Source organism: Oenanthe melanoleuca, chromosome 18 (assembly GCF_029582105.1).
Source record: "Oenanthe melanoleuca isolate GR-GAL-2019-014 chromosome 18, OMel1.0, whole genome shotgun sequence".
Classification (NCBI taxonomy): Eukaryota; Metazoa; Chordata; class Aves; order Passeriformes; family Muscicapidae; genus Oenanthe; species Oenanthe melanoleuca.
The window spans coordinates 815687-828341 of record NC_079351.1 but is presented as its reverse complement, the minus strand read 5'-3'; the positions used below and the strand labels follow the sequence as shown (position 1 = coordinate 828341).

The window sequence follows — 12655 nt, the reverse complement described above, 5'->3', positions numbered from 1 at the left end:
GAATGGAGCTGTGAGCTCTGGGGCTCCAGACTCAGCTCCCTGCTGTGGGTCAAACACTGGTTTAGGAAAGCTCCTGCTCTCTGGAGCAGCCTTGTCCAACCTTCTGCCTCATTAACTTGGGCTGCCATTGCAGAACATCTTTCCCTGGTTTATCACTCCCTTCCTCTCACTCCAGCACTGCTTAAAGCTGCTGCATTATTTACAGCAGCTGCAATATTTGGAATGTGATTTGTGCAAAGGACAGTTTCCAGAAAGCTGTGTTGCACTGTGTGCCATTGCTGCTCTCTGAGGAAGCAGATATCTAATTCCCAGAACAGCAAATCCCTTAATCTGAGCACACCTAGATACTGAGCTGGAAACTAAAACACAATAAGTAGAACACAACAATATTTTCACCTTTCCAGTTCTCATTAATCAGCTGCTGTCCCCAGTGCCCAGCTCACAGCCTGCTGTGGGTCAGGAGCAGAGTCTGGGCTCCCAAAGCCCTCCTGAGGTCAGGGGCAGGGTCAGGGTCAATGCCAGGGTCAGAGTCAGGGGTAGGGGCAGGGGCAGGGGCAGGGTCAGGGTCAGGGTCAGAGTCAGGGGTAGGGGCAGGGGCAGGGGCAGGGTCAGGAGCAGGGTCAGGGTCAGGAGCAGGGTCAGGGTCAGGTCAGGGTCAGGTCAGGGTCAGGTCAGGAGCAGGATCAGGTCAGGGTCAGGGGCAATGTCAGGTCAGGGTCAGGTCAGGAGCAGGGGCAGGTTCAGTGTCAGGTCAGGAGCAGGGTCAGGGTCAGGTCAGGTCAGGGTCAGGTCAGGTCAGGGTCAGGTCAGGTTCAGGGTCAGGGTCAGGGTCAGGGTCAGTGTCAGGGTCAGGGTCAGGGTCAGGGTCAGGGTCAGGGTCAGGGTCAGGGTCAGGGTCAGTGTCAGGGTCAGGGTCAGGGTCAGGTTCAGGGTCAGGGTCAGGGTCAGGGTCAGGTCAGTGTCAGGTCAGGGTCAGGTCAGGGTCAGGGTCAGTGGTCAGTGTCAGGTCAGGTCAGTTCAGGTCAGGGTCAGTGTCAGGGCAGTGTCAGGGTCAGTGTCAGGTCAGGGTCAGGGTCAGTGTCAGGGTCAGTGTCAGGGGCAGGGTCAGGTCAGGGTCAGGTCAGGGCAGGGTCAGGTCAGGGCAGTGTCAGGGTCAGTGTCAGGGTCAGGGTCAGGGCAGTGTCAGGGCAGGTCAGGCCAGGTCAGGGGTGTCACTCACCAGCGCAGGGCGATCTTGATGGGGGTGGTGAGGCAGGAGGTGAACAGGTCTGCAGGCAGGTCTGGGATCATGGGCAGCAGCTCGTTGGCCTCACAGGCTGCCAGCTGGATGCAGTTCTTCATGGAGGGGGGCAGAGGCATCTGGGCAAGGGGGTGGTTGGGGTTGATGGCAGCCACCTGTGAGAACAAGGGGATTCCCAGAGGGGAGTCAGCAATAACCCAGGGAGAGCTGCCAGTGCTCCTGGTGACTGTGGCAGCACCAGCCACAGCTTTAACTCACACCCAAATAACAGCACTCAGCTGCAGTCCAAACCTCAGCCTGTAAGGTAAAAATGCCCCACAGACCAACATTTCCATTTTCCAAAAACACAGGGATTCTCCTATTTAAGATCTTGACTAAGAATATGAACTTTGATACTAATAATTCAGGGAGTGAAAACATAAATAATCTTCCCAGCACCTTTCTGAACCAGGTAACCAAAGTAAACTTCAGCAACCAAAGTTTCTTTCCAACATTTTGCATTTTTTTCATTAGGGCAAGATATGGAATCAGAAGGTGAGAATCCCTCTGGCAGATTAAGGGAAGAGCAAATTCCTCTGATCTTGCAGGGAAATGGGGAACAATTATCCTGATCACTCTGGCAGCCCCTCTGGAGCACCAGTTGCAGCTTTGCTTCCCTTTTCATGAATTTGAACAAGTGGATAATTTATAATTTTCCAAATGAATTCCCCTGCACGCTCTCCTGACTGTGAGCATGAGGCTCTGCTTTCCATTCCCCACGAGCAGGAGCCTCACTCAGGCACCAGGAGTTCATGAAAGCCAAGGGCAGAATGAAAAGCTGACACAACCCTGGAAGCATTTCCATAGGCAAAGGAATGGCAGTGTTAACCTGGCTGCAAGAGCTGGCCCATGTAACCTCACCAGAGGGGATGGGATGGGATGGGATGGGATGGGATGGGATGGGATGGGATGGGATGGGATGGGATGGGATGGGATGGGATGGGATGGGATGGGATGGGATGGGATGGGATGGGATGGGATGGGATGGGATGGGATGGGATGGGATGGGATGGGATGGGATGGGATGGGATGGGATGGGATGGGATGGGATGGGATGGGATGGGATGGGATGGGATGTTTGCTGAGATAAAGACTTGGTCCCTTGTGCTCATCCCTCCTTGCAGAGGTTTTCCTGCACAAGCTCCACCTGAGCAGAGCTGCCCTGGGGCTGCTGCCTCCCACAGCAGCCCCCAAGCCCTGGGCTCAGCACCAGCCAAGGGGAAAAGGAAATGGGTGAACAAAGAGGGAAGGGGAGGCCAGACCTGTTCAACCTGCTGGGAACAGAATGAGAAACCAAAACCAAAATGCTGGAGAGAGCACTGTATAAAGAAAGGAGACAGGCCCCAGAAACATCCCAGTAGAGGTCCCAGGCTGACAGGGAAACTTGGGAAAGGATATTCAGACCCCTTTTCTCTCAAAAGGCATCTGCTACCAACTCTATTGATCCCTGTCTGGCAGCTTCATGTTCTTCCCAAGCCACAGAGTGTGGGAAGTTTCCTCTTGTTACAAAATATGGAATTATTTTATGGACTAGAAGGAATAATGAAATTATCTGCATATCCCAGGTTATCAGACTGTCTGCATCAGTACAATGGAATTTCCACCTGCCAAAGAGCCCCCACCAAAGCATTGTGACACTCAGGTCCCTGATTAATTAATATTCCTTCCTTGAAGTTTAGGGGTTCTAATCCAGTGTCCTACAAGTGCAAGAAGTGAATCTCCAGGAATGTCCTTTCCCTGTGAGCAGCAGGGGGGAGGCTGCACAGAACACTCCAACTCCTTCCCTTCCACTCTGCATTTCAGATTTGCTTCAACACATTTATTACTAATTCCATTTGCAACCCAGGACAGCTTTTCATTGGGAACACATTCCACACTCTGCAGAACTGGAACCACCAGGACAATCCCAGTGTGGATCAGGTTTTTGTTGTTCCACATTTTTGCATTCACTTCAACAGCACAAAACCACAACTGCATGGAAATCCAGCCCCAGATACCAGAGTTGTGCAACCAAAATAATGATGTCTTGCCCACCTCAGCATTCATCTCAGCAGAAAAGACCATTAGGGCCCAAATTGATTCTATTAACATTAACATTTAATTAGTGCTTGTATTAAAAATCACTCCAAGTTTAATGGCATAGCAAACTGAACCAGAAAGATCAGAGCGGCGAAGTTATTTGCAAATTAATTTGCCTTCCAACACGGTTTTAAACACATTTTTCTGTGTACACAGCAAAGCAAGCTTCAACTTCCCTTGTGCTCAGCAGAGCCCTGCAGGCTGAGCTCTCACCTCCAGCTCCTGCTCCCTCTGCAGTGCAAACTGCTTGAAGGACTTGACGATGAGGCCGGCGTTGGAGCAGTCGTAGACGAAGATGGACGGGCTCCCCATCCAGGTCTGCAGGTCGTAGATGGACAGGGGGATGTACTGGGTGTAGTTCTGGGGAGAAAAGCACCACTCCAAACACCAGCAGCACAACTGGAGGAGCTAATAAAATATACCCACAGATGTGGGAGCCCAGAGTGTTCCTCTGGCTTCCCTGGAAGGTTTAAGACCCCCCAAAGACCCTCGAATGAGACCCAGGTGTCTCAGGGGCTGGATTTGGCTCCTTGGAACAATTTACCAACATTGAGAGAAGAAATGCAAGCTGCAAAAATAAATAGAGTGTAAATTAGACTGTTAGAATGTAGAATTAGCAGATTTCTAGAATGTTTGTGATAAGGGACACGTGGCCAACATGGAGAATTGGGGGTGTGGATACCTCTTCCTCCTTCTTCTCCGTGTCATCCATGCTGGGTGACACGCTGGCACTCTTAGATTGGATGAGAACAGATCTGGACCATGTAACAAGATTGTATTGTATTGGGGGTCATTTGTAAATACCTAGTAGGTAATTTAGACTATAAAAGATCAGTCCTGCCTCTGCCAGGCAGATTCTGCCCTGGACGTCTGGCGAGCAGAGCGCTGTTCATGGACAAAGCATTCCTGAGATAAGGAACAATAAACAGCCATGAAAACCTCTAAGAACAGCTCCTGCAGTCTCTCATTGATGGGCATTGGAAAGAGCTGGTTCCAAACCACCTGCATGTCCTCCAGAGGTGATCCCAGGTCTAAGGAGACACCTCGGGATGTGACACACAGAAGCCCAAAATAAAGCCTAGATTGAACAAATTGATGAATACAAATCTCAGTCAGTATCTGAGGATGTGAACCCAAGTCAACACAAGCAACAAGCAGATTTTATTGTGGTGTTATTTGAAACATCCAACTCTAGAAAAAAAAAAAAAAAAAAAGCCCAAAACTTTGCCAAGAGTTTTCAGTATCAGATATTTAGAGCTCTGATATGTGCTAACAACTCCAAACAGCATTTAATAGTCCAATTTTATCCCAAATTTCTGCAACACTGATAAAGGATGCAAACCAGCTGTCTCTAATTTAACATCAAACATCTTAAACTGAAAAGCCCATCAATAAATCAGGATGGATAATTAAGCCCCTGCAGCCCATCAGCACTACCCTGCCTGAGCCTAACGAGATGCTTCATAATTTTATTACAGCTTTAGCTTCTGTGCAACTTTTCAAATTATCCATTAAAATTAAAACCAACAAAGTTGCCTTCAACAGAGTGAAGTGCCCACAGTTCCCTTTCTGCAAATAAGAAGGATCCTGTTCCTTGTCTTCCATCTTAACAAACGCCCCCAAGTAACTGGAGGCAAGGGGATAAAAATCAGCCATTTCAAACCAGCTCTGAGGAGCCAATCCTGAACCAAGGAAGCTGAAAATACAAACCACAGATTCCTGCCTGCCAAGAGTCACCACCAAATATCCAGTGGCTGCCAGCAGGATCCTTCTCAGCTGCAGGCAGAGGGCAACCTGGTGTTCCTCCAACCCTGAGCTCAGCCCAAAATCCTCAGGAAAAGCTGTGATGTTCCTATTAACATCAGCAGGATGATGGATGGGATCATAATTCTCATTTAAATTCAAGAGACTTAAAATAGCTGTAATAAAACCAGTAAACTTTTTACAAAAATCAAATTTTCAAGGACACGTATCGGCGTCGATAAAGACAGGAGGGATCATAAACCATGTGTTACATAAGGCAGGGAGGGGCAAGGCACCTCCAGAGCCAGCTCTGCCCATATATAACTGTTTGGGATGTTTCATTAAAATTAATAGGGAAAACTGTTGCTAGAAGCTGAAGTTTTAGAGAGCTGGAGCTCTCAAATCCCTGCAGGAGGAAGGAGGCACAGGGGGCCTCAGCTCAGCCTCTCCTAAGGTCACCAGGCACATCCAGCCCCAGCAAGCTCCACATAAAAATCCTGCTCTGACACATCTCATCAAGGACATTTTATGGGCAGGCATTGTTTTACCTTTCTATTTCCAGTGCATCCTGCTCCAGCTAAGATGGGATTATAGCTCTGATTAATACTGTGGTATTTCCACCCAGAAGAATTTTATGTTCCAGCTCTTCTGTGGGGGTCACATAAAACATCCAGTTTGCTAATGATATGTAAATGAGGTGGTTTGAAGCAAGAAGGGGTGTTAGAGCAGAGCTCTGCAGAGCAGCTGCTCAGGGTGATGCTTTGATGCTGGGCTGGACACAGGGTTTGGGCACAGAGAAGTCAGTCCCTGCTCCAGCACTGCTCCCCCCATCCCTCTGTGCCTCTTTTTGGGAATGACACAACTACAGCTCAACTGGAAACTGCTCCTGAACAGATTTCATCCCCAATTGTCTGGTGAAGAACTCAGAGATATTTATAATTTGCAGAGAAGCTCCTCAAAATATCAGAATAAACATGTCTGAAGTTGGGCCATGTTCTCCTCTTGAAGCCACGTTGAGATTTGCTCAGGAAACAGCAGCTAAACCAGAACATTGCTCCTCACTAACACAAGAGCACTCCCAATAAATACATGAGGAATGTTATTGCAGCCTCAACATGTGGCAAAAGGCCAGAAAATGCCAAATTAACCAGTTCCCAGGGACTGCCCTGATGCTCTCTGGGTAAGGCACACTGGGCAGTGAGTCAGAGCAGGAACAATTCTGAGTTTCCATCTCTGTGCTGATGATTTATGGCTTCAGTGCACTGGAGAGGAGCCCCTCGTGCCCCACAGGGGAGGGACATCCTGGATGGCCACAAAGGAAAGAACAGGGAACCAAACACCTGAACATGCCCTAAACCTGGAGAAGAGATGGGACAGGCTCAGACTGAGAGGGGAAAATCAGGGGACAAACTGGGGAGAAATTCCTGCCAGTGAGTGTTGCATAAAGGTAGAGATATTATAAAAGAAAAGCCTTATAAAATATGGGTTAGGCCCTGCTGCTCTAGCTAAGCTAAGAACTAACTTGTAAGTGCCCATGTGAAAGAATTATAAGAATGAAAGTCAGCACAGTAATCTATTCTGGTAACACCTGCAAAAACAAGAAATCTGTCCCATAAGAACCAGTGAAGAAAATACATAAACATGTCCAGAAAGAGAGAATTTGACAGAGATATGCAATACCCCTTAGCAACCAATAAACTGAGTTTCACTGCACTGCTGACCAATTAAGTTTAACAGGGTTCCTTCTACAATTTCCTATAAATATGAACTGTGCAAATGAAGAATGGGCTCTTCATGAAGAAACTGAGTCCCATCTGCTTATTCCTGCAGGTGAGGGTGGGGGGCCCTGGCCCAGGTGCTCAGAGCAGCTGTGGCTGCTCCTGGATCCCTGGCAGTGTCCTGGGCCAGGCTGGACATTGGGGTTGGAGCACCTGGCACAGTGGGAGGTGGCACTGGCAGGGCAGGAGGTGGCACTGACAAAGCAGGAGGTGTCCCTGGCAGGGCAGGGGTGGCACTGGCAGGGCAGGGGTGTCCCTGGCACATCAGGATGTGTCCCTGGCAGGGCAGGGGTGGCACTGACAGGGCAGGGGTGGCACTGGCACAGTGGGAGGTGTCCCTGGCATGGCAGGAGGTGACCCTGGCAGGGCAGGGGTGGCACTGGCACAGCAGGTGTCCCTGGCAGGGCAGGGGTGTCCCTGGCACAGCAGGAGGTGTCCCTGGCATGGCAGGGGTGGCACTGGCAGGGCAGGGGTGGCACTGGCACAGCAGGTGTCCCTGGCAGGTCAGGGGTGGCACTGGCACAGCAGGTGTCCCTGCCATGGCAGGGGTGGCACTGGCAGGGCAGGGGTGGCACTGGCACAGCAGGTGTCCCTGGCAGGTCAGGGGTGGCACTGGCAGGACAGGGGTGGCACTGGCAGGACAGGGGTGTCCCTGGCACACAGGAGGTGTCCCTGGCACACAGGGGTGTCCCTGGCACACAGGTGTGTCCCTGGCAGGGCAGGGGTGTCCCTGGCACACAGGAGGTGTCCCTGGCACACAGGAGGTGTCCCTGGCACACAGGGGTGTCCCTGGCACACAGGTGTGTCCCTGGCACACAGGGGTGTCCCTGGGTGTCCAGGCTCCCTCCAGGCCAGCCAGGGCTGGTGCACCCCGAGGGCTGGTGCTCACACCCACCTTGTTGAAGACCCAGATCTCGCCGTTGACGGTGGGGCGGGGCACGCCGTGCCCGTTGTAGTGGAACAGCACGCGCTCCTCCTTGGCGTTGCGCCGCAGCGACGTGCACAGCTTCTTCACCTCGTCCACCGTGGGGTCCAGGCTCTGCTTGTACCGCGCCTGGGGAGCGGGGAACAGTCACCAACACAGCCCCAGCACCTCCAGTCTCAGCGGCACAGCTCCCATTCTCTGCCCTGCACTGCTGAGTGACTCTCAACTCCACACAGTGTCCCCAGTTCTCCTCCCAGTCAGGCACACACAACAATCCTTGTCCAGCCCAGAACCAAGGACACGCTGCAGCTCCAGCCCCACAAAGTGCAACCAGAGAGAATGGAGGAGAGAATCTGGGAGGGTGGGACTGCAGAGCCTGGAGCTGGGATGGGACAGGGAACCCCAAGGTGGGGATGGAGCCAAACTGACCAAAGTGTGAAACTCCTGGCTCTGAGTCCATCTGGGGTGCAGCCCTGACCAGGCTCCTGCACTGCCCAAGGTGAATCTTTGAAGGGTTTTTAACAAATCCCTGCTTTATTCCTGTAACTCTGCCCAGCCCCTGCTCCAGGCAGCCTCCCAAGGCATCAATCCCAGTGTGGACAGGAACTTTGGGAAGAGGAAACACAAAACAGTGGCAGTGGGGCTGGATAAGCAAAGTCTGTCTGTGGTTCTGTGTGGGACTCTCATACACACCAATAGCACAAGCTGGAGGGAGCTTAGCACAGCTCACTCACTTTTCAATTATTAATATTCAAAAAGCCTTAGAAAGGGGAAATCTGTTTCAACATTAGCCAGTCTCAAAAGTAACCCCTCACTTAATCCTCCAATTCAGACCCTCTACACATCCAGCTGAACAAATTCCCTATTTCAAGAGAGAAAATTGTCTAGTTGACACCATTCTTGAGACAAAAGGACAACAAAGGAGTCTGACATTCACACAGCTGGGCAAAGAGGGGGAAAAGTGATGGAGAGCCCTTGGCAACTGCCCTTGGCCTTGGGCAAAGCTGATGCATTCCCCAGCTGGGGCTGTGGACACCCCATTCCTGTAAGTACAGAGCACACTGAAGGATGGAGGAAAAATCAAACTGGCAAAAACCCCAATGCCTCAAACCCCTTTAAACTTGGCTGAGTCCAAGACACCCAGGTAGGAGCTGGTTTGTCACGCTCAAAAGTGCATTTTTTTGAAGTAAGGCCAAATAATAACAGAAAGTCTTTCAGGTGCCCTTTGGAAGACAAAAGCCTGGCTCTTTCTTCTCCAGAGCTGCAGAGACTGAAACCCCAGAATCACAATAAAAACCTTCAATCTGATATAGTGAAATAAAGACCCAAGTTTAAGACAAACACACCTCTCCAAAAGCTGCCACTGGGAGCCTGTTTATAAACCAAACCAAGGCCAAAGTTTGGGCTTTTCAGGTTTTTCTCTGTGACAGCCAAAGATGAGAAAATCTTAAAATGCCACAGTAAAAGAGGATGGAGGATTTAAATAGTTTATCTGAGGAGCCTGAAGAGCAGATACAGTGCTGCTCAATTAACAGTCAGAGTCTCCAGCCAGCAGGGGAGAGGGAACAATGAATGGAAGCATTTAATGATGGCAACACCCAAGAAAAGCAAGCAAAAGGAGGAAAAATATGAAGCAAGAAGCAGTGATGTGACACCCTCATCCTTCCTGGGAACCTCAGCACTCAGGAAAGCCAAGAGGCTGCATTAATCTTCCCACAGAGCCCCCACCTCCTCCTCTCTCCACTCAGAGCAGTGATGAAGACACTGATTTGCAAAAATGTGCCCCTTAAATCCCAGCCTGGCTGCTGGCAGCTTCAGCAGCCACCCAAACCAGAGTGCTGGGGAATTTCTGCTTTTTTTTTTTGGTTTTTTTTTTTTTTTTTTTTTTTTTCCCCAGGAGAACAGGCTCATTCCATCCCTCCTCACGTCCCTGGAGCATCAATATTAAACACAGCTTGCAGTTAATGGAGGTGGATTCAGACTCCAACACTAAAGTCTGTAGATCTCAATTTCCAAACTGCAAACAGATCATTTGGGCCTGGAGAAACAGAGGATGAGGGAATGGAAAGAGGGGGGAGCCTGTGAATAAGCACAGTCTGAGTCCTCCTGCCAGCCCAGGACTCAGGTGGGAGTTTGATGTGACAAGAACCAGGCAGGTGAGTAACACCCCAGCCCAGGTGGTGCCTTTTTTGTCTTTTTCTTTCCTCCATCGTTATTCCTTCCCCTCCAGCTCCCAGCAGGAGCTTTCCAGCACTAATGAGTGCAGAAGGTAACAGAGCCCAACCTGTGGGGCTCAACCTCAGCAGCTCCTGTGGGTGCCACAGACACAGCCCAGACTTTGGGCTGTTCTCCCTGGTTTTATGAGCCACTGGCCAGCTCCTGGCCCTGAACCCCTCCTGCCTCCATCAGGTGCCTCTGACAGGCATTTCCTGGTGCTTGGGAGGAGCCAGTGCTCCCTGAGCACTCACAGACAGGACACCCCAGCCTGGCCTCTGCCACAGCCCTGCTGGGGATGGCACTGCTCCCCCCTGGCACTGGGAGCTCCTCACCACCTCCTGCCTGGCTGAAAAGCTCCTGTCAGAGCAGTAAGGTGGTGACCTGGTCCAGGAGGTTCTCATTATTCTGCTCACACAGGCAAAGGTGAAAGTTGTGCTTGTTTATTGGCACAGTTCTGTGAAAAGCTCACTGGTTTATCCAGCCTTGTCCCTGGTAATTTGTGACGCTTAGGATGTCAATTTTTAAGACATTTGACCTTTCAGTGTTGAAACTTCAGGACTGATAAAACACTGTGTTGACAAATTTGCAGGAAACAGGAGGAGTTTCAATAGAGAGGAGTTCTGGCACCTAAAGGAAAAGAAACCAGTTTGGGGGTAGCAGCAAGTGGCTCTGCTGGGACACTGCCCAAGTTTAATGCTGAAATGGGAAGTGAGATGGTGCCCACCATGCCCTGACATCCCCACAGAATCACCTCCCAGTTATTACAAGGGATTTACTTCTTCCAAAGGAAAAATAAACCAGCCAGGTGCTCACTGCCAGGCAGGGCACAGCAGTGACCTCTCCAACAGGAGTCTGTCCAGAGAGGAAAATCCCTTCACTGGGTTCATCAACTCCCACCCCACTGGAATGTCAGGATGCACTGGCTGCAGAAATTCCCACATTGAGCTTAAATCAATGGCTCTGCTTTGGAAACTTCACCTAATTACAGGGTTTTTTTTAATTTGTAATGGGCAGGACACAGGAGCTGGGGCTGCAGCACTCCCTGGCTGTGCCAAGGGGCTGTGCTGTCACCTGAGACACCAGAACTGGCTCAGCATCACCTCCCAGCCCAGCTCTGCTCCCCCTGCCAGCTGCTGAGTCCAGGAAACTCAGCCCAGGAGCAGCTCCTGTCAAAAGGAAGCAATGCAGGGTGCCAGAGGTGACAGAACAGGGACTGGAGCTGCTGATGCTGCTCAGCTCCAGTGGCAATGGAAAGTTCTGGAGGCCAGGCCAGGGTGCCACCACCACTGGCACTGCCCAGCCCAGCAGGCTCAGGCACTGCTGCAGCACCACAGCTCCTTCACAAGGGAGATGGACGTTTCTCTTTAAGAAAATATGAGGATAAACCTATTTTCTCATCAAAGCTGTAACATTCAAGTCTTCCCCTTTGATTCTCCTGCAGCCCAAGACCTCAGCCTTTGTTGCAGAAAGACTCCACAAGACTCAGGCCACACACAGTGTGTGTGTGTGATTCCATGCCAAGCCCAACCCCCAGCAGAGGACACAGATCTATGAAAAATGTATGACAAATGTCTCTGCTGGCATCCAGAGCTCTGCTCCTCACAGGCTACAGCATCATCCTCTCCTCATTCAGCAGAACAAATCCTGAAGTCACTCCCCTTTTATCCCTAAGATACCTTACTGAATGTGCTCCAAATTTATCCACAGAAGAGACTACTCCAACATTCAGTATTTTATACTGAAACTGCCTTTTACACCTCCCTGTAGAAGAAGGATGCTCCTACCCAGAATCTATAATGAGATATAAAAGCTTTATTTGGCTGGAGATTGGGTTTTTTTAAACAGCTTCTGGGTGACAAAGAATCCCAAATGCAAATGGCACACACAAGGCACTGCATGTGGTGAGTTACTGTGGTGGGAAAAATAAATAAAATAGAGGCAATAGAGCTGCAGTGGTGAGGTTTCAGTGTTGGGTAAAATAAATAAAACAGAGGCAATAGAGCTGCAGTGTGTGAGGTTTCAGTGTTGGGTAAAATAAATAAAACAGAGGCAATAGAGCTGCAGTGGTGAGGTTTCAGTGTTGGGTAAAATAAATAAAACAGAGGCAATAGAGCTGCAGTGTGTGAGGTTTCAGTGTTGCCCAGGGCAGCTGTGGCTGCCCCATCCCTGGAAGTGCCCAAGGCCACCCTGGTCCAGTGCAAGGGGCTGGGACAGGAGGGTCTGTAAGGTCCCCTCCAGCCCAGTTCCATGATTCCATGGAATTCCCTATCTGCAGGATGGACAGGCCCCAGGACTGGAAGGTTTCCTGCCCTGTGGAACCTCAGAGACAGGGCTGGGGGGATTTCCTGGAGGAACCAGTCCCACCAGTTATCCCAGTGCAGAAGCCATCACTTCCCCATCCACGTCCAGCCCATGGTGGATCCCAAACTCTGCTTTGCAGCTTTCCCTCATCCTCAGCAATGCTTTTCCCTAATCCAAGCTCCAAGGAGCAGCCCAGGTGCAGCTGCCACTTGGAGCAGATCTGCATCCCAGTTTCCAAAAGCAAAGACACGAAACCTGTGACTGCCATGCACACAGCCAGCCTGCTTCACATGATTTAATTAAAAGGAATCAAAGCTAGCTAATTATTCCAAG

General features: G+C 50.5%; 1 protein-coding gene across 1 annotated transcript in view; it reads right to left on the bottom strand.

Moving 5' to 3' along the window:
* Positions 1–12655, bottom strand: part of RPTOR (regulatory associated protein of MTOR complex 1) — a 98599-nt gene that overhangs the window by 63485 nt on the left and 22459 nt on the right. The window contains exons 4-6 of the mRNA XM_056506076.1: positions 7775–7933; positions 3572–3718; positions 1220–1395 (exon numbers count right to left, since the gene is read on the bottom strand). Of these exons, the coding sequence (XP_056362051.1) occupies positions 1220–1395; positions 3572–3718; positions 7775–7933 (482 nt within the window). The remainder of the gene's footprint in view (positions 1–1219; positions 1396–3571; positions 3719–7774; positions 7934–12655) is intronic.